Source organism: Coregonus clupeaformis, unplaced genomic scaffold (genome assembly GCF_020615455.1).
Source record: "Coregonus clupeaformis isolate EN_2021a unplaced genomic scaffold, ASM2061545v1 scaf0066, whole genome shotgun sequence".
In the NCBI taxonomy this organism is placed as follows: Eukaryota; Metazoa; Chordata; class Actinopteri; order Salmoniformes; family Salmonidae; genus Coregonus; species Coregonus clupeaformis.
In genome coordinates, this window is record NW_025533521.1 from 59,406 (window position 1) to 83,104 (window position 23,699).

A 23,699-nucleotide genomic window follows, 5' to 3' on the forward strand; every position below is an offset into this window, starting at 1 on the left:
TCTTTTTGTTCGTGGCCTACTATTTTAATCCTTAAAAAAAGATACCAGAATAACCTAGAAAATAATTCTGGAAATTATAACGTGTCACTCTGAGTACAGTTTTCCCCCATCAACAACCTATTAATGGAAAAAATATTAAACAATATCAGTGAGGACAGCTGGAAAGGTTAAATTGAGAGCGAGGGATGCTGTGTGAATAACTAAAGTTTGACTGTCAAAACGCCTGACACAAATAATTAATATGTTTTAGGGTCCTTCTCTGGGTCCTTCTGGCAGCTTAGGTGGCCTTTGCAGTTCATTGTGATTGGCCGGTTTTCCTTCACTTCCTGTAGTTTTGACACAACAGCAGCGGGCTATCAGCAATTAGCACTTAGCAGACATTTCACTTGTAAATTCGCCGTAGTATTCAATTTACGATGTCGGAAAACATGTCTGCAGAGGTGGAGCGATCAGAAAGATCAGATGGCAAGCTTGTGAAGATGGAGGTTGACTACAGTTCAACTGTAGATACACGTCTACCGGAGTGTGCCAAAATGGCAAAAGTAAGTTGAGCATGAATGAGGCCAGCGCTGGCTGAGTCATGGTGCATCAACACGAATGTTAGCAAAATCGCTAGCTAGCTAACGGAAACTTGTTAGCAAATAAAGTGCTGTTTGTAATAATAGGCAACATTGCGACTGTATTATAACAAAGTATCACAAATATTGAGTCGGTTTACGTGTAAGGTATACATCTAGATTAGTTAGTTATGTGGCAACTGTTATTTTTTTCTTCAGGTAGCGTCTCTAGCTACCTAGGCTACAGACTGTAGTACAGTAGCTTCGCTCTTGGTGTTGTGTTATGCTAGCTAGCTGTTTGGTCTTGTTAGTCGGATTTTAGACTATCAACCAACTACTCTAGTTAGCTAACGTAGGTACCACAGTTATTGTTTTTCGAAGACCCCTTTACTTTAGTTAGAAATATGCTAACGTTATAGCTAGCTAGCTAGTGAAGTTTGAATCGTCAAAGCTGACAGAAATGTGTTGTTGACATCTTTGGCTTTCCCAAACCAGACTGATCATCAATGACATTATGGATGATACAGTTTTCAATAGTATTTTTGGTCATCCATCTCGCAATTTCATCATGTGTGGTCATTAAATTGATCTTTGTAAGAATTGTCTGTCATTTGTCCTGACTGTAAGATGTCTCTCCTCTGCTCTTCTAGGAAGGTAGGCTGCAGGAGGCCGTTGAAAGCCTCTTGTCGCTGGAGAAGCAAACAAGAACGGTGAGCGTGAATTCATTCATTCATTAATTTCTAATTAAACATCACACTCATTTAGATTAAACGATGATCATACTCCTCTGACTAATCACATAGCTATCTTTGGGAGTAACATTGTCGTCTTTTTATCCATCCACACAGGCTTCTGACATGGTGTCAACCTCCAGAATCCTGGTGGCCATTGTGCAGATGTGCTATGAAGCGAAGGACATGGACGCCCTGAATGAAAACATCATGCTGCTCTCTAAAAGGAGGAGTCAGCTCAAAGGGGTGAGACTTGGGGCTTCTTCTTTGAATGGATACTAAGGGAAGGGAAAACATTGAGGCAGGGGTGTATTCATTAGTGCAACGCAATAAAAGTTTCTACTGGACAAATTAATGTAGGTCCCGTTTCATTCTGTTTGGTTTATCGTGAACACACCCCAGGTGTGCATCAGTAGGTTAAGGTGTTTTGCCATCAAAACAAAGTTTTCTTCAGTAAAGTGTTGACTGATGTTAGATCTTTCGATATAGAACCTTCTCTTTTGCTTTGTTTCTCTCTACTCAGGCTGTTGCTAAGATGGTGCAAGAATGTTACAAGTACGTAGATACCGTGACAGACCTGACCATTAAGCTGAGACTCATTGACACACTACGCACAGTGACCGCTGGCAAGGTACATGGTGTCATGAACTTTCTCTGATTAGCCTTACTTGGATCATCCTAAAATGACAGTAAGATGATACCACCAATCATGCATATTCAGATAGCCTAAAACATTTGTTGTACTCTTGTGGGCGTAAGTCATGTCTCCATGCAATTCAAATGCGTTAATGGCTTTGTTTCCCTCACTCAGATCTATGTAGAGATTGAGCGGGCCAGGCTGACCAAAACATTGGCAAACATCAAGGAGCAGCATGGCGAGGTCAAAGAGGCCGCAGCAATCCTCCAAGAGCTGCAGGTAAGGGTTATAGGGCTTTCGCTGGCATTCCTTGGCAGCTTTCACAATTTCTTATAGACTGGAGGTAAGCGGTTTCAACCATCCATGTTACATTAAGCTTTTTTACTTACTGGACTGAATCGTTAGGCACAAGTGCAGAACTCAAACTGGCGGCCAAATCCCCTTGACATCAAATAAAAGGATATAAAAAAAAAATAATTCAACTTCATATTAATCATCTCCAGCACCACCCCAACATCAACATACAGTTGAAGACGGAAGTTTACATACACTTAGGTTGGAGTCATTAAAACTAGTTTTTTCAACCACTCCACACATTTCTTTATTGTTAACAAACTATAGTTTTGGCAAGTCGGTTAGGACATCTACTTTGTACATGACACAAGTAATTTTTCCAACAATTGTTTACAGACAGATTATTTCACATATAATTCACTGTATCACAATTCCAGTGGGTCAGAAGTTTACATACACTAAGTTGACGGTGCCTTTAAACAGCTTGGAAAATTCCAGAAAATGATATCATGGCTTTAGAAGCTTCTGATGGGCTAATTGACATCATTTGAGTCAATTGGAGGTGTACCTGTGGATGTATTTCAAGGCCTACCTTAAACTCAGTGCCTCTTTGCTTGACATCATGTGAAAATCAAAAGAAATCAGCCAAGACTTCAGAAAGAAAATTGTAGACCTCCACAAGTCTGGTTCATCCTTGGGAGCAATTTCCAAACGCCTGAAGGTACCACGTTCATCTGTACAAAAAATAGTACGCAAGTATAAACTCCATGGGACCACGCAGCCGTCATACCGCTCAGGAAGGAGACGCGTTCTGTCTCCTAGAGACTAACGTACTTTGGTGCAAATCAATCCCAGAACAACAGCAAAGGACCTTGTGAAGATGCTGGAGGAAACAGGTACAAAAGTATCTATATCCACAGTAAAACAAGTCCTATATCGACATAACCTGAAAGGCTGCTCAGCAAGGAAGAAACCACTGCTCCAAAACCGCCATAAAAAAGCCAGACTACTGTTTGCAACGGTACATGGGGACAAAGATCGTACTTTTTGGAGAAATGTCCTCTGGTCTGATTAAACTAAAATAGAACTGTTTGGCTATAATGACCATCGTTATGTTTGGAGGAGAAAGGGGGTTGCTTGCAAGCCGAAGAACACCATCCCAACCGTGAAGCACGGGGGTGGCAGCATAATGCTGTGGGGGTGCTTTGCTGCAGGAGGGACTGGTACACTTCACAAAATAGATGGCATCATGAGGAAGGAAAATTATGTGGATATATTGAAGCAACATCTCAAGACATCAGTCAGGAAGTTAAAGCTTGGTCGCAAATGGGTCTTCCAAATGGACAATGACCCCAAGCATACTTCCAAAGTTGTGGCAAAATGGCTGAAGGACAACAAAGTCAAGGTATTGGAGTGGCCATCACAAAGCCCTGACCTCAATCATATAGAACATTTGTGGGCAGAACTGAAAAAGCGTGTGCGAGCAAGGAGGCCTACAAACCTGACTCAGTTACACCAGCTGTGTCAGGAGGAATGGGACAAAATTCACCCAACTTATTGTGGGAAGCTTGTGGAAGGCTACCCGAAACGTTTCACCAGGTTAAACAATTTAAAGGCAATCCTACCAAATACTAATTGAGTGTATGTAAACTTCTGACCCACTGGGAATGTGATGAAAGAAATAAAAGCTGAAAGAAATAATTCTCTCTCCTATTATTCTGACATTTCACATTCTTAAAATAAAGTGGTGATCCTACCTGACCTAAGACAGGGAATTTTTACTAGGATTAAATGTCAGGAATTGTGAAAAACTGAGTTTAACTGTATTTGGCTAAGGTGTATGTAAACTTCCGACTTCAACTGTATGTGAAAATGGTATGTTTCTATGTTTTGTAGTAAAAAAGATAGAAGATAAGTGCTTCCAATGACATCATCGGTGTGCATCGTGTGATTTGAAACAATTATGAGTAGACATTGCCTACTAATTGGTGGATGATGTCATTGGAAACACTTATCTTCCTACTACAAAACATAGAAACGCACCATTTTCACATAGGTTGATGTTGGGGTGGTGTTGGTGACATTTCCCTTTAATCATTTCAGTGAAAGTTGTCTGAGACACCATAATTATTCTAAATAAAATCTGGTGTCTGTGAAGTGTTACGCCCTTCATCAGTATGTCCTTATTGATGGCAGAACCACTACAACAGTTGTTCACAAACCATTCTTCTCCCAGTCCAGGCTGTGATGTAGCACAGCTGGGCCGTGTTCAGTAGGCACAAAATGGAGTGGTATTATCTGAACTTGCCGAATGAGTAACGTTTTGCTACGACATGCCCTAATGAACACGACCCAGGGCTAGGGTATAACATTCTGCCTCTGACAACATGCACTCTTTCACCCTACAGGTGGAGACTTACGGCTCCATGGAGAAGAAAGAGAAGGTGGAGTTCATCCTGGAGCAAATGAGGCTGTGCATCGCCGTCAAGGACTACATCCGCACCCAGATCATCAGCAAGAAGATCAACACCAAGTTCTTTACAGAGGACGGCACTGAGGTGAGAGAAGCAAGCAAAGCCGAAGAGTTTATTCAGGCTGGGTGTTATGATATGGGCTCCCTCCCAAATGGCACCCTATTCCCTATATAGTGCACTGCTTTTCACAAGGGCCCATAGGGCTCTGGGTATGCTATGTAGGGAATAGGGTGCCATTTGGGATGCAACCATGTTTTTGTCTATTGGGGAGGAGGAACTACCTAAACATTTAATGTTCCAATCAGAACGTTCACTGTCGTTTCCTGACAAAATATTGAAATCTGATTTTCTTTTCGGCTATTTCGAAAAAATTACTGTTTGTTTTGGCTGTCTACGTTGGTCCCGATGAACAATCATAGCAGTTAAGAACCAAGCTGCAATATTATTAACCATTTACGTCATTATTTTTCCTTAGGAGTCTAAGCTGAAGTATTACAATCTGATGATCCAAGTAGACCAGCACGAGGGATCTTACTTGTCCATCTGCAAACACTACCGTGCCATCTACGATACCCCCTGCATTCTGGAGGATGGCTCCAAATGGCAGCAGGTAAACACTGGTCTCAGAAGACTGTTTTAGGCTTCAGGATGATAGTCTTTTGATATGATTTGATGCCTTTTAACGGCACAAGCTGTAGATTTTGTTTCTGGAAAAATATTGCTCTGGCAGCAGGAGCTGGTGGGAGGGTCTTAGCGAGTGTACTACACACTGATTGGCGTAAATGGAACTAAGATTGGGTCTGCCTTCACAGGGGACTAAGACGTTACAGATTTTACATTTAAAATACGTAACAATATAACTCTAATGTTCTTTCCTGTTCCAGGCCCTGAAAAGTGTTGTGCTGTACGTGATACTGGCTCCCTATGACAATGAGCAGTCCGACCTGGTGCACAGAATCAACGAAGACAAGAAATTGGAAGAAATCCCCAAATACAAGTAAGACATTCAATCACATTATAGTCATGTGCTTTCATTTCTCCCCTCAAATACCAAGAATGTAATCTAGCGTCGATGGTTAATTCCTTAAAATCTTCCATGGTATAACACGTTATTTCTCATCAGCAATGCCAAAATATTCCTCATCAGAAGAATGTAACCTCGAGATGATTAATTAGTAAAAATCTTAGTATTCAATACTGTTTCACAATATTCCTCATCACCCTAGCACATCATCCAATTCTGTAACACAGTAATTAACTATATATTCACCAAGGTACCATATAACCTAGCCAATTCCCAATGGTGAAACCTACTAAGCTCCCAACTGCATATGCTTGACAATTGTGGTACGGTGAAACCTAGGCTAAACTCTGATGCCTCAACTACATATAATTGTGGGGTGGCACCAGTTGCCGTGCTGTGGTTAATCTCTCATCATGGTTTCTCTCTTACCTCTCCCTCCAGGGACCTCCTGAAGCAGTTCACCACCATGGAGCTGATGCGTTGGGCCTCCCTGGTGGAGGATTATGGGAAGGAGCTGAGGGAGGGCTCCCCCGACAGCCCGGCCACCGACGTATTCAACTGTTCAGAGGAGGGCGAGAAGAGGTGGAAGGACCTCAAGAATAGAGTGGTGGAGCACGTAAGTCATTTATGGAACTGCTTTCATCTATAGATAGAATATCACAGATTTACTTTAGTGGGATAGTTCATTTTAGCAAAGGGTCTGGTGGGATCACAAAGCTGTCTTTCGATGGAACATGGTTGCTGAAAATGATCTGGAAACGTCCCTTTCACATCTAGAATAATTTCACATAATTGGTATTTTTGAATCCAACTATGTTATGTTGCTTATTTTTGTGTTTTTCTTAATCTCTCCTCAGAATATAAGAATTATGGCCAAATATTACACAAGGATCACAATGAAGAGGATGGCTGGACTCCTGGACCTCTCCATCGATGTAAGCACCCCCAATCTACTCTTTACATCTGTTAAATTTTTGGCAGGGAATGGAATTCTTACTGTTCCTCAACCCTAATGAATGCAGCCTTAAAGGGATAGTGTTCCCTCCAAAATAAGGTTGAAACTTCGGTACAGCTCCATATGATTTGATGTGGCTCTGTTCAAGCCAGGGGAACTGAACAGGAGTTAACGACTTCGGTGAAACTCCATATGATTGTTGCATTTCCGTTTTTGTGTGTTGCACTTGCATTCAATAGCATCTATGAATCACATGATTATGCATAGTATTGACGTCAAGTTTCATGTTTTGTTAGTCGTATGTACGGGATACACCGTCCAACAAAATGCTTACGGAAGAACCAAGGACACTGATGGCTCCTGATGTGAGATTCTCTCTGGTGTTTACAGAACAACTGATGCTGTGAGATTAGGATGTCAGAACCTGCTTAGACAAAGCAATTGTAACAGTAGAGCAAAGGAATGGATGAAAGCGTGTATTTTTATTGTATGTAGTTCTGTCCCTATGCTGTACTTGTCTACTAATGTTATGTATTATGTCATGTTTTATGTTTTGTCTGGACCCCAGGAAGAGTAGCTGCTGCTTTAGCAGTAGGTAATGGGGATCCTAAAAAATACAAAATAATAGACATTTTCATACATTAAAGGTAAAATCAAAGGTAGACTCAGAGATATGACGTAATGGACAAAGTAAACAGCATAGTGTGTCAATTTCCGCAATAACTAAGAGCGTTGAAGTGCAAGGCTAAACTTCTCCACTAATAATAATAATAATAATAATACTGTTTTGGTCCCGTTGCTACCACGCTGTAACTGCGTGAAGCGAACCTGTGCACATGCACAGATAGTGTGTGTGACTGTGAGAGCGAAGTCTTGCATCTCGCTCATTGCAATATCTGCGGTGCTCCTTGTGGCAACGTAATTTTCGCTGAGTCTACCTTTAAAAGTGGTCTACAGTTGAGCTCAATCCATATTCTCAACTTGATTTTGAAGTGTTAAAAACAGATATTTTGGAGTGATCTATAGAAGTACTATAGTACCCTAAATGAAATGTGTGATTAGTTATTGATGGTCTTTGAAGACACAGGTTCTAACATCTCTAACATCTCTTGCAGGAGTCTGAGGAGTTCCTCTCCAACCTGGTGGTGAACAAAACCATCTACGCCAAGGTGGACAGGCTAGCCGGCATCATCAACTTCCAGAGACCGAAGGACCCCAACGACCTGCTCAATGACTGGTCCCACAAACTGAACTCCCTCATGTCCCTGGTCAACAAAACCACACATCTCATCGCCAAAGAGGAGATGATCCACAACCTGCAGTGATGAGGACCGAGTGCTTTGTTTTCTTGTTTTTTTTCCTTTACTTTTGAGTTTTTCTGAATTGATGAATGAACCGTTATTCCAATGTAAACCACCCCAATTTTTGGAATATCAAATACCACATCACACCTAGTTCCCTTTTGTTTCTTATGGTCAGCAAAGTTGAAGCATTTACAATGAACAAGTCTTAAGGCCATATGTTGTTACTATCTCTCGTCCCACCGATGGAATACAAATTACACTGTTTAGAGTGGTGTCCCAATTTTATCTACCACAATTTGGGCATGTGCTTTGTTCTAGAACCTAGACCACAGAGGGGCATACACTGTAAATGTTTTCCTTCCTGTTCCAACTCTCTTTTTCATGTAACCGTTATAAGGGATTTAGTATTGGAGCATTTGCGTGCAACTTGCTGTATTAAAACATTTGCTGTAAGTTCTTGACGTCTTTTTTTTATGTCTACTTCGCAATGTAAACAAACTATTCTCACCTGGCATAATGGAAAGTATTTTGTTGAGTATTGTAACAGAAAATTGGATTAGTACAGAGTTGTATTTAACTGTTGTCAGATCAAGTTAAGAATACTTATTTAAAAGCTGTGAAATGCAAACCTGACAGATACAGCTTTTTGTTGTTGGTTTGATAGGTTGTGGATCCTCTGTAGCCATCTAGTGATAACTGTAAATGTTACTCCACGCACAGCGGACACTAAATCAATACTTATTTGGTGAGCTTATGCAAGATGTTGACAGTTTCTACCTTACTGTGTAGTTATATCCATATGAAAATAGAAATATAGCAGTTATACAAAAGTAAAGGCAATCGGATATTATGTAGACATAAAATACAAATAATGTAGTACCTTTCTATTGTTTTAATTATCCAAATCCTCTATACATCAAAATATTTCTGAAAATTGTCCACACAGTAGCCTATATGAGGTGGACAAAATACTACACAGAATGTTTTGTTTATGCAATACTGTTATATAATTTACAGTGCTCAGCTAGGAGAACACTGGAAACTGGTTTGTGCAATTATCTAAGGAAATATATGAAAACTGGTATAATGACTAGCTATAAAGACTGGTATATGACTTGGTTAGAAGTTCACAATGGTCAAACCCCAACCTACACCAAAAAGACCCAAATCCCCTCAACCTTCAGATGAGCTACATCCCAGTATCCTTTGCGATGGGCTGACAAGTGGATCCAAGATGGCGTAGAAAGTAAAGCTAGGTAAGTGTAGACTTCCCATTTTCAGTCCTTTCAGTTGTCTTTTTCAGAGGCAAGGACACCGACTTGACTCCAGTCTGTAACACGTTCTGAGAATAATGAAGGTGTAAAATTCATGCCGACACCACAATATAATGTCATGTCACATCTATACGTCTAAAAACCGAGCCAAAATTACAGGCCCGGACCATATCGCTAACGATAGCTCGCTAGTTGTGTATCCGTTCTGCTTACGTTTTGGCCAGCTTGCTAGCCAGATCGCTAACGTTGGCGAGCTAGCTTGGTGCCAAAAGCAAAGGGCCTATTTTGGCTGACGTGCAAACTGTAATGTTGACAGCATAATTTTCTAACTATATGTACTCATGATGAAATCAACGACAATAATTATGGAACTATTTTATGTTTATTCTCGTAACATTGTAAATTATGTGCCAATGCAATGGTATTGGCTACTATCGCTCAGTGAGTCTTCAGTCTATCACAAAATGATTGCTAGCCCTCCTAGCTAGCAAAATTATTTGCCAATCTAATTTATTTGTTTTTTACGTTAGAAGCAAGACATTTCCATGGTTCAAATTCCTCATATATATAGTCGTGTCGTTGCACACACATATGTCGCAATATATAACTGAATGCCTTGATACAAGCTAATAATGTGAGTTAACTAGCTAGATCGCGCTACACGACCATTGCACTGTGGTCCCAACAAATAAGCGAGCGAACTCGAAGCCAGTCACAGCTAGCGGTGCTTCTACCGTGTTGTTTGACCTAATACCGATGATGGACAAGTAACTAGCTAACGTTAGTGGCTCGCCAACAGACATGGTACATCTATTATTAACTGACCTGGAATCTCAAAATAGACTGTTTATGTTTTTATTAGCCAATAGGAGTGCCCTTTTTTGGAGCGATCATGCCGAATAGGGCAATGTGTTTTGATCAAACTTGCCGTTAGGTAAGCACTAAGGTAGCTAAATCATAGAGATGTAGTAAATAGCTAGCTAACATAGCCTACATATCCAAGGTGGTGGTAGTAAGCTACTGCTGGTGAGACTACCTTTACCTTGTTAAAATATTTGTTTATTTGAAATGATGCGTTTCATTTTACAGTAGAATATTCTTCATGCCATTACTTGCAAGCCACATGGTTGTCCTTTTGCTCTTACAAACTGCCCATAGCATGCTAATGTCATGTCCTTGGTTGTCTCAATTTCTTGTCTATTGACCAATCCATAATAGTAAAAAAGTTAAAGCTAATAGACTTAAGATGCCAAACAAAAGGTGTTGGCCAATATTCTGGTAATCAAACACTGTATTTGCATTAGGCATTCCAACGTGCTGTGAGTGATATTTCCACTACAGTAGCATTTCCTAACATGCTTTGAATTCTCTGTAAACCTGCCTCTGAACCTTGGCCTGATCTGAGGTATTCCTTAAAAGATAATGTTACACACATTCTGGGGGATGGCCTTTGTGTTGGTTTAGGCTAGTACTATGGCATGATGACTAAAATGTAGCCTAACTAAGTAACCTAGCTTATACACTCATCTTGGTCATCATGAGGGAATTGAAATATGTGTGATTCACTCTGTGGAAACATAAGACACTGAGTGGGGGGTCCACCCACTTTTCCCAGAGTGGGTGAAAACGTGCTTCCTTATGTTATAAAATTAATTTTACCAAGACAAATATGATTCTTCATGTTCTGAATTTTTCAGTTGGTCTTTCTCGAACATATCATTAACATATCCAAAAAGTCTTAAAATGCTACATGTCATGTCTCAAATTCGATATCTATCTTGCCCCTTTAGTTTTATGTCCTCTGGATTCAAGAAGAAGGATGACGAGTTCAACGGTGAGCCTGTCAGTTTGCCTTAATTCTCGCACAGCATCCAGCCTAGCTGATGCAATGCAAAAAAAATTACCACTTTTTTTTTCTTCTGGCCTCCATTGATTTAGTCACCCTAGGATACAAGGGTTAAAACTCCAATAACATTTGAACGGATTATCCCATTGGTCAAAAGATGTGTTTTTGATTGGACACCCTACACTGAGAGCTGACTCAGTCAGTGACGGTCATAAACAAAGACTAGCCCTACTTCTGCTAAATTATAGGTGGTGTATAAAAGGCTACTGTTCTTAGATATAACTGCTGTGGCATAGTATGTTGTTTCACTATGAAAGAACCATATCAAACCCTGATGAGGAGAAATAGGGCCTTTGTTATACAAGTTGCTCCTCGGGCCCGGAGGCCTTCTCTGTTTTTAGTCAAAGCAGAGGCTATCTCGAACAGGGATGACCACTCTCCACAGGCACTGCATGTCAGGTTTAAATGTAGGCCTCTCCATGTTCCTCCCAATGTCTGGCTGTGCCTAACGTGCTTGAAAACATTGTTGCCATCTGATAGTCGCCCCCTTCTCCCCTCCAGCTACTTCTTATTGCACTCTGTTGCGGCAGGGTAGCGTGTTTCTATTAGTGACACTGTATCCCTTGAATCCCTGGATGCCAGGCTCAGCTCTGTGCTGTGATTAACGCTAGAGGACACCGCACTCCCTGCAGAGGACAGACACCACCACAAGTTTTAACAGCCACAAGTGTCTAGTAGTGAACTCAACTGCCCTGTTGCCTGTAGTTGTGCATATAGGCCTATTAGGTGCAGAAATACTCCAGTGTCACCTGTAGACAGCATGCAGGAGTACACATGCCGCAGCTGCGCACAATCTTTTCTATTGATTAAGTGCCGTTGATGGGTCCTTCCTTTGCTAACCATTCAATTGTGGTTTGACTCCGCCAATGGATAACTTCAGTTGACTCAAGTGGCGTTGGCCGTGAAGCCTTTTTGGGGCCTACATGTTTCTATGAAAAACCTGCCTAAAACAAGCTTGTCATATGACTTGGTGCTTTTATTGTCGAGTCAAATGTATTGAAATGCCTTGGTAAACAAGTAAGCCTATATATATAGACCTACTACCTCAGAGGAAATTAGGTATGAGCTACTGCTCGGCCTCTCAGCACAGTTGTGATGACATCAAAAGAGGATGTGGTTCTTGCTTTAAGGAACCCCACGTAGCGCTCTTTCTCTGACCATATCAGTTGCTTTTTAGCCCAGTACACTGGTTTTCAAACATCTCCTCAGGGACCCCCAGACGGGTCCTAGCCCTGAACCAGCTCACCTGATTCACCTACTCACAGGCTCAATGATTAGTTGACTATAATAATATAATAATATGATATGCCATTTAGCAGACACTTTTATCCAAAGCGACTTACAGTCATGCGTGCATACATTTTTTGTGTATGGGTGGTCCCGGGGATCGAACCCACTACCTTGGCGTTACAAGCGCCGTGCTCTACCAGCTGAGCTACAGAGGACCACGACTAGTTGAATCAGGTGTGCTAGCTGTGGAATAGTAAAAATATTTGACTACTATATTTGAAAACCCCTGGCCTAGTACCCAACCAACTTTGAATCACTTACAAAATTGTTGCCACTATGAAATTATGAATACATGGCCTAGAATGCTGTGGCATTGTAAATATTGCGCACCACCTGTGTAATGCCGGGTGTACCCTACACCACTTTGAAAATCCTAACCTCGCTGAGCCTCTGACGTTAAACAACCATCTTTCCTGTACTTTGTTGTCTTGCAAACGTAGTGGTGCGCACACTAAATGATGTGGCGCAGAAAGGGGTCACACTATATAAGATTCTTCAGTTGGTCGTGAGGATTCTCGATACCACGCTGTCTCGCGAAAACAATAATGTGATTACATTGTTAACGTAGTTAGAACAAGCTGTGGCTCAAAGCAGCTGCAAACGTTTTCAGTCAGACATTCACGCTTGCCATACGGAGATGAAATATCTAGCCAACATTTTGAATGAAATATTATTGATTGTGAACTTCAGAACTGTAACGATTTGACGCTTTGGTAGAAGTCAAGTACAAATGCAGACTAGAAGTCATCACTCCTGCTCGAGAGTCAACACATTCTGGGTGATGTGAAACAACTAATCTCACTGACTTTGTGCAGGTTTTAAAATCACGTTTGAAAATATTGGGACGTCTGGGACTGCTCAAAGACAGGATCGGTAGCCCTCAGATTGCATCTCTGACCCGCTCACATTAAACGAGCGTCGGTGACAGCCAAACTCCCCAAGGAGATTTTGTCTCTCAAAAAAACTTGTCTGGGACAGCTAAAGATTGTCATACCTTCATACCGACCTTGTGCCATCCCGGGATATTTGGTAATACCGGCACTGAACACAAGGGACGCTATTTTCAAACCCCACTGAGCCTCTGTAATCCGAAGGTTAGCAATACAAACAAGTTCATGTAAAATCCCATAGAGAATGCTAACTAAATGCTAACGAGCGCATTGCTAACATTTTATACAGTCTTTGACCTAAACTATCTGTAGGACAGACATCCCAGCTCATCTTTTATAAAAGTAACTAAAAAATACTACTCAGTATGCTGCACGCACAAAACAAATATTAGACGGCAAGGCTCTTGATCCAGGAGGGGAGTCTTTGCTATTACAGAGAGAAGCATGATTTTGGAAGACGCTAACCACTAAATTAGCTAACCAAATGCACAACTACAGAGCATTTAGCACAGTTAACTTAATAGTTATAAGATATCTACCTGGCAAACATTTAGTTGTGAATTCCATATTGTAACTAGATCACCTGCCGCATGCTGCACAACAGATTGACTCACAAGGCTCTGGTCTCTCATCATTGTGTGCTTGTAAACAAACACCATGTGACTGGGGACTACCGGTATATAATAATAATATAATATGCCATTTAGCAGACGCTTTTATCCAAAGCGACTTACAGTCATAAGCTTCATAATGAAAAGTTGTGGCGGGTGAAATGAAGAATGCGATCTTCTTTATCTCCTAACGTATTGCACAAGTTGACTGCAGGTATTTACTTAAAAAGTAGCTACAAATATTCAAATATATTAAAAAAAACGTTTAAAGGGTATTGAAAAACCATCCTGTGGCTATTTCCAAATACGGTATACCGCCCAAGCCTAGTGTACACCCGGCTTAAGAGCCAGTAGGACTAACTTAGGTTTGTAGTGCCACACATGACTACTTATTTTTAGCTCTGTGAGGAGCTAAACACAGATATATTCCAAGATATTTCAACTCGTCAAAGCAAGTGTCTACAAATAGACCTACCAGCCTACTACCCCAAGTACCCCATCACAGAAATAGCATTGCCCCCCCTTCTCCCCCTGTCTCTCACTCCGGGGTGAAGTTTCCACTAGGTACAGATCTAGAATCAGCTTCCTCTCCCCCAATCCTAACCTTTACCGTTAGTGGGGAAAATGCTAAACTGACTCACGATCAGTGTCTAGGGGCAACTTAAACCCCCTTTCTCTCTCTCTCCTCCCTCTCTCTCCAGACATTCTGTCGCTGAGTCATGGCGGACAGGAGAGCAGAGAAGTCATGTGAAGAAGCCAGCGGATCGTTAGCCAGGCGGGAGTACGAGGCGGCGGTGAGCCACTGCACAGATGCGCTGCTGGCCATCGGCCCCCCGGCCCCTCCCAGCCCTGGACCCTCCGCATCCAACCCCCCCAACAACACGGTTACCCCCCTCCGCAGCCGCGCCCTGCTCTACAGGATAGCCGCCCTGCTACAGCTGGTGAGGCGTGAGACTGACCCGGGAGGCACACCTTTCGGCCCACACCCGTACCCGCTCCCTCAGTGGGCATATGGCCCCCTGATCTCTACCCACACAAAAATGGCACTCGTGTACGCATGCTCACACACACGAGTTCACTGATACAAACACACAGAAAACTAAATTGTGGCCTGTTTTGCATAAGCAGTCATCTAAGTGGGGCAAGAAGAGCCAGTAGCTTACTCATTGTAACAAAGTACTCTTTGCTCAAATTCCTCCGCATTATGACTTAACCAGCATGTTTGAATTTGTTAAGTGTGTTCAAGTCAGGTGTCTTAAGCCCATCTTGACTTAGATTTGTTTTCTGAGAAGCAGATACAATGAGAAAGGTCCTGCCTCCTTTCATTTCTCTGCTGCAAACTGCACTGTGCTGTTATCTCCTTCTAGCACTACAATTATACCCCACTACTTAAGCCTCACGATAATAGAGACTACTTAAGTACTATAATTATATTGCGAGTGACTCCGCGCTGAGTAGCAAAGATATCCATTCTGGGCACTTATCTAAAACTCAGTCAAGGACCTCTGTCATATAAAACCCTCCTTTACGAGGACAGCCATTCTACTGCTTTGACATAGTCTATTTTTCTTTCTACCACCAGAAAAACTATGATCAAGCAGATGAAGACTGCAAACATGGTGAGTTGCATTTTTTTTTTTGGGGGGGGTGGGGGCGGTTGGTTGAGTACTTATAATAGTGAAGACATAACCCATTGTATTGAAGTCCTATCCCCAGGTTACACAGTCATATACCAACTATAGAGTTGGATAGAGGATGCACTTGCCATAAATCCTGTTTTGGTATGGGCAGCGCCATGGAGGGCTTTCACCATTTAAAAACTCGTAGAGAAAGATGACATTGACTACTAAAATGGTAGTTGCCAGGGACCTCACGATACGATGTTATTACAATACTTAGGTGCCGATACGACGTATTGCGATTCTCTTGATTCTCTATGTATTGCTATTCAAATACTATAATTTTTTTGCGATTCGATGTTCCAAACATATTGCTTTTTTATTTTATTTAACCGTTATTTAACTAGGCAAGTCAGTTAAGAAAAATATATTATTTACAATGACGGCCTACTTGTAAAGACCCCCCCGGCCAAACCCTCCCCTAACCCGGACGATGCTGGGCCAATTGTGCGCCGCCCTATGGGACTCTCGATCAAGAGGCCGGTTGTGATACAGCCCGGGATCGAACCTGGGTCTGTAGTGACACCTCTAGCACTGCAGCGCTGCGCCACTCGGGAGGCCCACCATATGTCTGCTGCAGAGAGACGAGAGAGCATGAGAAAACGAGTTTTGATCCGTTACGGAAATAAAACAGCTCAAAACAAATTGGCTCCCTATTTAAAAAGATTGAGAACAAGCTATGAAGGAAAAAGAATGGAGTTTTGGTGCAGATACAGCCAACTATCGCAAAAATAAAATTGCGTTATTGTTAAAATGATACGATATATGGTCATATCCCGATATGTAACCTTTTTTATTTTTTGTCACTATGAAAAAATGGATATAGCCCTCAATGGCACTTTCCCAGAGCCATTGCGGCAAAGATGCCCTCTATCCAACTCCATAAGTATAACACAGTCCTACTCAACAGACTGCAACCACAAGCAATTTACGTTTGTTTTTTGGCAATTAGCTTCATCATCTCAGATAATTAATTTGGCATTTCATTGCTATTAATATCATTCCAGGCGTGTTGATATGCTTAACAAATGTTAGGGTTAGAAACGGGTCAGTGTTTTGGGTAAAGGTCAGAGCTAAGGTTCAGGCTGAAGTCAGTGAAAACTTACAAGACAAGTGGTTAGCATAATATTTGCGGTCGTAGCCGCGTGAAGCGGGACTTTTCCATGCCATGCCTGCTTCAGTAGCTAGCTATGCCCATGTCAAGACAAGCGGTTAGAATAACATTGGCGGCCATAGCCCTGGGTAGCAGGACTTTACCACACCATGCCTGCTTCTGTTCAGCAGCTATGCCCATTTCATATGACTTGGGTGGAGAGAATTCAGTTCAGTGCGATGTGATGGGAGTGAGCACACGTTCCATGCAATGTAGTGCAGTGCGATCATGCACAGTAACGTTGAATTGTCATCCTGTGTGTGTTTTATTGCAGTCCTGGCCGAGGAGCTGGCCAAGGGAGACGGGTCATTTCAGGCCAGCCTGCGCTGCATGCTGCTGGACGGCAGCCTGCAAGAAGTGTCCGGCCTCCTCTCCAAGTCCCTGTTTGGGGAGCCTCTGGTAAGACTGGCTCCCGGCCTTACTCCACTGTTTACTCTGCCTCTCGCCCAACACCTCCACCATCTTTTTCACCATCCTACTTCACCACCTCCTCCTCTTTCTCCCTCTGTTATTTTTCCTTCTCTTCCATTTTGCTCCTTTTTCCTCCTCCCTCCACCTCCTCCTATAACTGATATATGGAGACAAACACAGCCATTTAGCTCTGGGAGCAGCTGGAACATTTAGTTCCTTTGACTTTTCCAGGAAATGTCCTCGGTTTTTTATGAAGCAGGTTCTCTGAGCACAGAGGAAGTGTTCATGTTGACTGTTGAATCCATATGCTTTTAAGGGTTTGTAGCTATATTATTTTCTAGCCACTTTACATGACGGCAAATGTAAAAAAAATAGCAAAATATTAGTGTTGTGTATCTCAATTGACTTGAAAAAAAGTATTTCCTAAAATATCAATAGCTTTTCAGATTAACAGGCAGCCCAAAAGTGACCGTTTTATTTTGTGATTTTTGAATGTGTGTAATGCCCCTCTATCATGACATAAGTCTAGTTAATGTAGTGTAGAATGGTCAGCATTCTGGTGTCAGGAAACAAGCTTGATTATCACACGAGGATACTGTGCCTTAATTAAACTCCCAACAGCAGATTAAACTCCCAACAGTGAAACGCGAAGCCTGAACACGCTGGTGTCTAATCTGGCAACCAAAAAGCATAGATATGAAATCAGTTTATTGTTCTCAAGTTGATTAGATCCAGGGAGCAACAACCATGCTACTGCATAAAGTATTAGAATCATAAGTGGCACGACCACCCTGTAAATATACAGTGGGGAGAACAAGTATGTGATACACTGCCGATTTTACAGGTTTTCCTACTTACAAAGCATGTAGAGGTCTGTAATTTTTATCATAGGTACATTTCAACTGTGAGAGACGGAATCTAAAACAAAAATCCAGAAAATCACATTGTATGATTTTGAAGTAATTAATTTGCATTTTATTGCATGACATAAGTATTTGATCACCTACCAACCAGTAAGAATTCCGGCTCTCACAGACCTGTTGGTTTTTCTTTAAGAAGCCCTCCTGTTCTCCACTCATTACCTGTATTAACTGCACCTGTTTGAACTCGTTACCTGTATAAAAGACACCTGTCCACACACTCAATCAAACAGACTCCAACCTCTCCACAATGGCCAAGACCAGAGAGCTGTGGAAGGACATCAGGGATAAAATTGTAGACCTGCACAAGGCTGGGATGGGCTACAGGACAATAGGCAAGCAGCTTGGTGAGAAGGCAACAACTGTTGGCGCCATTATTCGAAAATGGAAGAAGTTCAAGATGACGGTCAATCACCCTCGGTCTGGGGCTCCATGCAAGATCTCACCTCGTGGGGTATCAATGATCATGAGGAAGGTGAGGGATCAGCCCAGAACTACATGACAGGACCTGGTCAATGACCTGAAGAGAGCTGGGACCACAGTCTCAAAGAAAACCATTAGTAACACACTACGCCGTCATGGATTAAAATCCTGCAGCGCATGCAAGGTCCCCCTGCTCAAGCCAGCGCATGTCCAGGCCCGTCTGAAGTTTGCCAATGACCATCTGGATGATCCAGAGGAGGAATGGGAGAAGGTCATGTGGTCTGATGAGACAAAAATATAGCTTTTTGGTCTAAACTCCACTCGCCGTGTTTGGAGGAAGAAGAAGGTTGAGTACAACCCCAAGAACACCATCCCAACCGTGAAGAATGGAGGTGGAAACATCATTCTTTGGGGATGCTTTTCTGCAAAGGGGACAGGACGACTGCACCGTATTGAGGGGAGGATGGATGGGGCCATGTATCGCGAGATCTTGGCCAACAACCTCCTTCCCTCAGTAAGTGCATTGAAGATGGGTCGTGGCTGGGTCTTCCAGCATGACAACGACCCGAAACACACAGCCAGGGCAACTAAGTAGTGGCTCCGTAAGAAGCATCTCAAGGTCCTGGAGTGGCCTAGCCAGTCTCCAGAACTGAACCCAATAGAAAATCTTTGGAGGGAGCTGAAAGTCCGTATTGCCCAGCGACAGCCCCGAAACCTGAAGGATCTGAAGATCCAGATGCAATAAAATGCAAATTAATTACTTAAAAATCATACAATGTGATTTTCTGGATTTTTGTTTTAGATTCCGTCTCACAGTTGAAGTGTACCTATGATAAAAATTACAGACCTCTACATGCTTTGTAAGTAGGAAAACCTGCAAAATCGGCAGTGTATCAAATACTTGTTCTCCCCACTGTAATTGGTTTTGGGGTAAACAAATGTGTTATTCGGAGAATTGATGTATGGAAGAATATTTTGAATTGGCCAGTGACTATCTGCCAAGTCTCTTTAATTGATATAGTCTAAAACCTTTTGGATATTCTTGCTGATATTGTTTGTGTTGTAATGTATTTCCTGTACCTTCTCTTCTTCCTCAGAACGGCATCGTCACAAAGGACTTAACTAGATTAAAAATGCTTCTCTCAGAAATTGAAGTAAGTGTGTGTGAGGTGTCTTGCCTTATGTTGGACTTTGGGCTATGAGTATTGATCATATTTAAAAGTGAATGACACTGCAGGTTTATCACCTGTTGCAGTTCTCAAGAGGTCAACAAAATGTGTGAATACATATTAAATGTTATTGTCTTATGAATACAATACATCTCTCTCCCTTTCTCTCTATCTCTCCCTCTCAGGCCGTTCGTAGCGAGATGGCCACAGAATATACAGAGGACAATGAAGAAGGTGAGCAAGTCATCCTCATGCAAAAAAATATACACTGCTCAAAAAAATAAAGGGAACACTAAAATAACACATCCTAGATCTGAATGAATGAAATAATCTTATTAAATACTTTTTTCTTTACATAGTTGAATGTGCTGACAACAAAATCACACAAAAATTATCAATGGAAATCAAATGTATCAACCCATGGAGGTCTGGATTTGGAGTCACCCTCAAATTAAAGTGGAAAACCACACTACAAGCTGATCCAACTTTGATGTAATGTCCTTAAAACAAGTCAAAATGAGGCTCAGTAGTGTGTGTGGCCTCCACGTGCCTGTATGACCTCTCTACAACGCCTGGGCATGCTCCTGATGAGGTGGCGGATGGTCTCCTGAGGGATCTCCTCCCAGACCTGGACTAAAGCATCCGCCAACTCCTGGACAGTCTGTGGTGCAACGTGGCGTTGGTGGATGGAGCGAGACATGATGTCCCAGATGTGCTCAATTGGATTCAGGTCTGGGGAATGGGCGGGCCAGTCCATAGCATCAATGCCTTCCTCTTGCAGGAACTGTTGACACACTCCAGCCGCATGAGGTCTAGCATTGTCTTGCATTAGGAGGAACCCAGGGCCAACCGCACCAGCATATGGTCTCACAAGGGGTCTGAGGATCTCATCTCGGTTCCTAATGGCAGTCAGGCTACCTCTGGCGAGCACATGGAGGGCTGTGCGGCCCCCCAAAGAAATGCCACCCCACACCATGACTGACCCACCGCCAAACTGGTCATGCTGGAGGATGTTGCAGGCAGCAGAACGTTCTCCACGGCGTCTCCAGACTCTGTCACGTCTGTCACATGTGCTCAGGGTGAACCTGCTTTCATCTGTGAAGAGCACAGGGCCCCAGTGGCGAATTTGCCAATCTTGGTGTTCTCTGGCAAATGCCAAACGTCCTGCACGGTGTTGGGCTGTAAGCACAACCCCCACCTGTGGACGTCGGGCCCTCATATCACCCTCATGGAGTCTGTTTCTGACCGTTTGAGCAGACACATGCACATTTGTGGCCTGATGGAGGTCATTTTGCAGGGCTCTGGCAGTGCTCCTCCTGCTCCTCCTTGCACAAAGGCGGAGGTAGCAGTCCTGCTGCTGGGTTGTTGGCCTCCTCCACGTCTCCTGATGTATTGGCCTGTCTCCTGGTAGCGCCTCCATGCTCTGGACACTACGCTGACAGACACAGCAAACCTTCTTGCCACAGCTCGCATTGATGTGCCATCCTGGATGAGCTGAACTACCTGAGCCACTTGTGTGGGTTGTAGACTCCCTCTCATGCTACCACTAGAGTGAAAGCACCGCCAGCATTCAAAAGTGACCAAAACATCAGCCAAGAAGCATAGGAACTGAGAAGTGGTCTGTGGTCACCACCTGCAAAACCAGTCCTTTATTGGGGGTGTCTTGCTAATTGCCTATAATTTCCACCTGTTGTCTATTCCATTTGCACAACAAGCAAGTGAAATGTATTGTCAATCAGTGTTGCTTCCTAAGTTGACAGTTTGATTTCACAGAAGTGTGATTGACTTGGAGTTACATTGTGTTGTTTAAGTGTTCCCTTTATTCTTTTGAGCAGTGTATTTGGATGCATTTATATACAGTACCAGTTAAACATTTGGACACATACTCATTCCAGGGTTTTTCTTTATTTTGACTATTTTCTACATTGTAGAATAATAGTGAAGACATCAAAACTATGAAATAACACATGGAATCATGTAGTAACCAAAAAAGTGTTAAACAAATCAAAATATGTTATATTTGAGATTCTTCAAAGTAGCCACCCTTTGCCTTGATGACAGCTTTGCACACTCTTGGCATTCTCTCAACCAGCTTCATGAGGTAGGCACCTGGAAATCATTTCAATTAACAGGTGTGCCTTGTTAATTTGTAGAACTTATTTCCTTCTTAATGCGTTTGAGCCAATCAGTTGTGTTGTGACAAGGTAGGGGTGGTATACAGAAGATAGCCATATTTGCTAAAAGACCAAGTCCATATTATGGCAAGAACAGCTCAAATAAGCAAAGGGAAACAGCAGTCCATCATTACTTTAAGACATGAAGGTCAGTCAATACGGAAAATGTCAAGAACCTTGAACGTTTCTTCAAGTGCAGTCGCAAAAACCATCAAGCGCTATGATGAAACAGGAAAGGAAGACCCAGAGTTACCTCTGCTGCAGAGGATAAATTCATTAGAGTTAACTGCACCTCAGATTGCAGCCCAAATAAATGCTTCACAGACTTCAAGTAACAGACAAATCTCAACATCAACTGTTCAGAGGAGACTGCGTGAATCAGGCCTTCATGGTCGAATTGCTGCAAAGAAACCACTACTAAAGGACACCAATAATAAGAAGAGACTTGCTTGGGCCAAGAAACATGAGCAATGGACATTAGACCGTTGGAAATCTGTCCTTTGGTCTGATTTTTAGATTTTTGGTTCCACCCGCCGTGTCTTTGTGAGACGCAGATTAGGTGAACGGATGATCTCCGCATGTGTGGTTCCCAGCGTGAAGCATGGAGGAGGTGTGATGGTGTGGGGGTGCTTTGCTGGTGACACTGTTGGTGATTTATTTAGAATTCAAGGCACACTTAACCAGCATGGCTACCACAGCATTCTGCAGCGATACGTCATCCCATCTGGTTTCCGCTTAGTGGGACTATCATTTGTTTTTCAACAGGACAATGACCCAAAACATACCTCCAGGCTGTGTAAGGGCTATTTGACCAAGAAGGAGAGTGATGGAGTGCTGCATCAGATGACCTGGCCTCCCTAATCACCCGACCTCAACCCAGTTGAGATGGTTTGGGATGAGTTGGACCGCAGAGGTGAAGGAAAAGCAGACAACAAGTGCTCTGCATATGTGGGAACTCCTTCAAGACTGTTGGAAAAAACATTCCTCATGAAGCTGGTTGAGAGAATGCCAAGAGTGTGCAAAGCTGTCATCGAGGCAAAGGGTGGCTGCTTTGAAGAATCTAAAATATATTTTGATTTGTTTAACACTTTTTGGGTTACTACATGATTCCATATGTGTTATTTCATAGTTTTGATGTCTTCACTATTATTCTACAATGTAGAAAATTGTAAAAATAAAGAAACCCTGGAATGAGTTGTTGTGGCCAAACTTTTGACTGGTACTGTATGTCAATGTTTGGATTCACAACTTCAGTTAGGCTCAATGCTCAGATTCGCTTCAAAAAGGAAAGCTCTCATTTAACGCCTGGTCGCTGAATATCGAAAGACGAAGCCTTTAGAATTGGATTTCATTTTCACTTTGACTCAAGTCTCAAAAGTTTGACTCAATTTCCATACTGTATGTAGGAGGTTATTTACTGTAGGAATGGTGAGTGGGATGTTTTGTTGATGCAATGATGTCTTTGTGGTCAGAAGTGAGGGATGGATGGCAGTTTCGCCCCCCGCCTAGAGGAGTTACCAGCAGTGAGGAGTACACGCTGTGTAAAAGGTAATGTTATTGTGCGTTGCTGACTGTTATAACAGTGGCATAAGACCATAGTTCATATAACATATTGGAAGACTAGTTTAACATGTAATTGGCATGTTGTATGCAATCACTTTGTCATGTTTGGACATTGAGTGGCCAACAATTAAAGCCATTGTTATTGTACTTGTATTATGTCCACCTGCTGCAAACATGGGCTTGCTTTACAAGCAACTAAACATTTATTATCACTGTCACCTAGCTAAGTAACTGACAGTTTTTCAGTGTTGGTTCAGAGG

The 23,699-nt window shown here is 42.4% G+C and overlaps 2 protein-coding genes across 5 annotated transcripts in view; both read left to right on the forward strand.

Annotated features, from left to right (window-relative positions):
• The first annotated feature begins 316 nt into the window (after window positions 1-316).
• On the forward strand, window positions 317-8,432 carry LOC121533163 (26S proteasome non-ATPase regulatory subunit 12). Its single transcript, XM_045212970.1, has 11 exons — window positions 317-542; window positions 1,208-1,267; window positions 1,406-1,534; window positions 1,812-1,919; window positions 2,100-2,204; window positions 4,628-4,777; window positions 5,169-5,303; window positions 5,578-5,690; window positions 6,159-6,333; window positions 6,575-6,652; window positions 7,788-8,432. Exons 1-11 carry the CDS (start codon window positions 417-419, stop codon window positions 7,995-7,997), a joined length of 1,389 nt encoding a protein of 462 aa, XP_045068905.1. The 5' UTR covers window positions 317-416; the 3' UTR covers window positions 7,998-8,432.
• A 742-nt stretch (window positions 8,433-9,174) lies between these two features.
• LOC123483288 (probable helicase with zinc finger domain) overlaps window positions 9,175-23,699 on the forward strand; it is a 66,577-nt gene continuing 52,052 nt past the window's right edge. For 2 of the 4 annotated variants that reach the window (XM_045212951.1, XM_045212954.1), the window contains exons 1-7: window positions 9,175-9,232; window positions 14,649-14,888; window positions 15,530-15,566; window positions 17,054-17,178; window positions 19,631-19,687; window positions 19,888-19,936; window positions 23,349-23,424. In XM_045212951.1, coding sequence (XP_045068886.1) covers window positions 14,667-14,888; window positions 15,530-15,566; window positions 17,054-17,178; window positions 19,631-19,687; window positions 19,888-19,936; window positions 23,349-23,424 — 566 coding nt within the window. In that variant the 5' untranslated portion in view covers window positions 9,175-9,232; window positions 14,649-14,666. Of the gene's footprint in view, window positions 9,233-11,040; window positions 11,085-14,648; window positions 14,889-15,529; window positions 15,567-17,053; window positions 17,179-19,630; window positions 19,688-19,887; window positions 19,937-23,348; window positions 23,425-23,699 lie in introns of all 4 variants that reach the window. The other 2 variants (XM_045212952.1, XM_045212953.1) reach the window with 2 other exon arrangements.

Excerpts from the sequence above, each read along its gene's own strand:
- LOC121533163 (XM_045212970.1), top strand. The coding sequence starts at position 417 with ATGTCGGAAAACATGTCTGCAGAGGTGGAGCGATCAGAAAGATCAGAT. Across the intron at positions 1,535-1,811 it reads GGAGGAGTCAGCTCAAAGGG|GCTGTTGCTAAGATGGTGCA; the intron begins GTGAGACTTGGG and ends CTCTCTACTCAG. Across the intron at positions 4,778-5,168 it reads TTACAGAGGACGGCACTGAG|GAGTCTAAGCTGAAGTATTA; the intron begins GTGAGAGAAGCA and ends ATTTTTCCTTAG.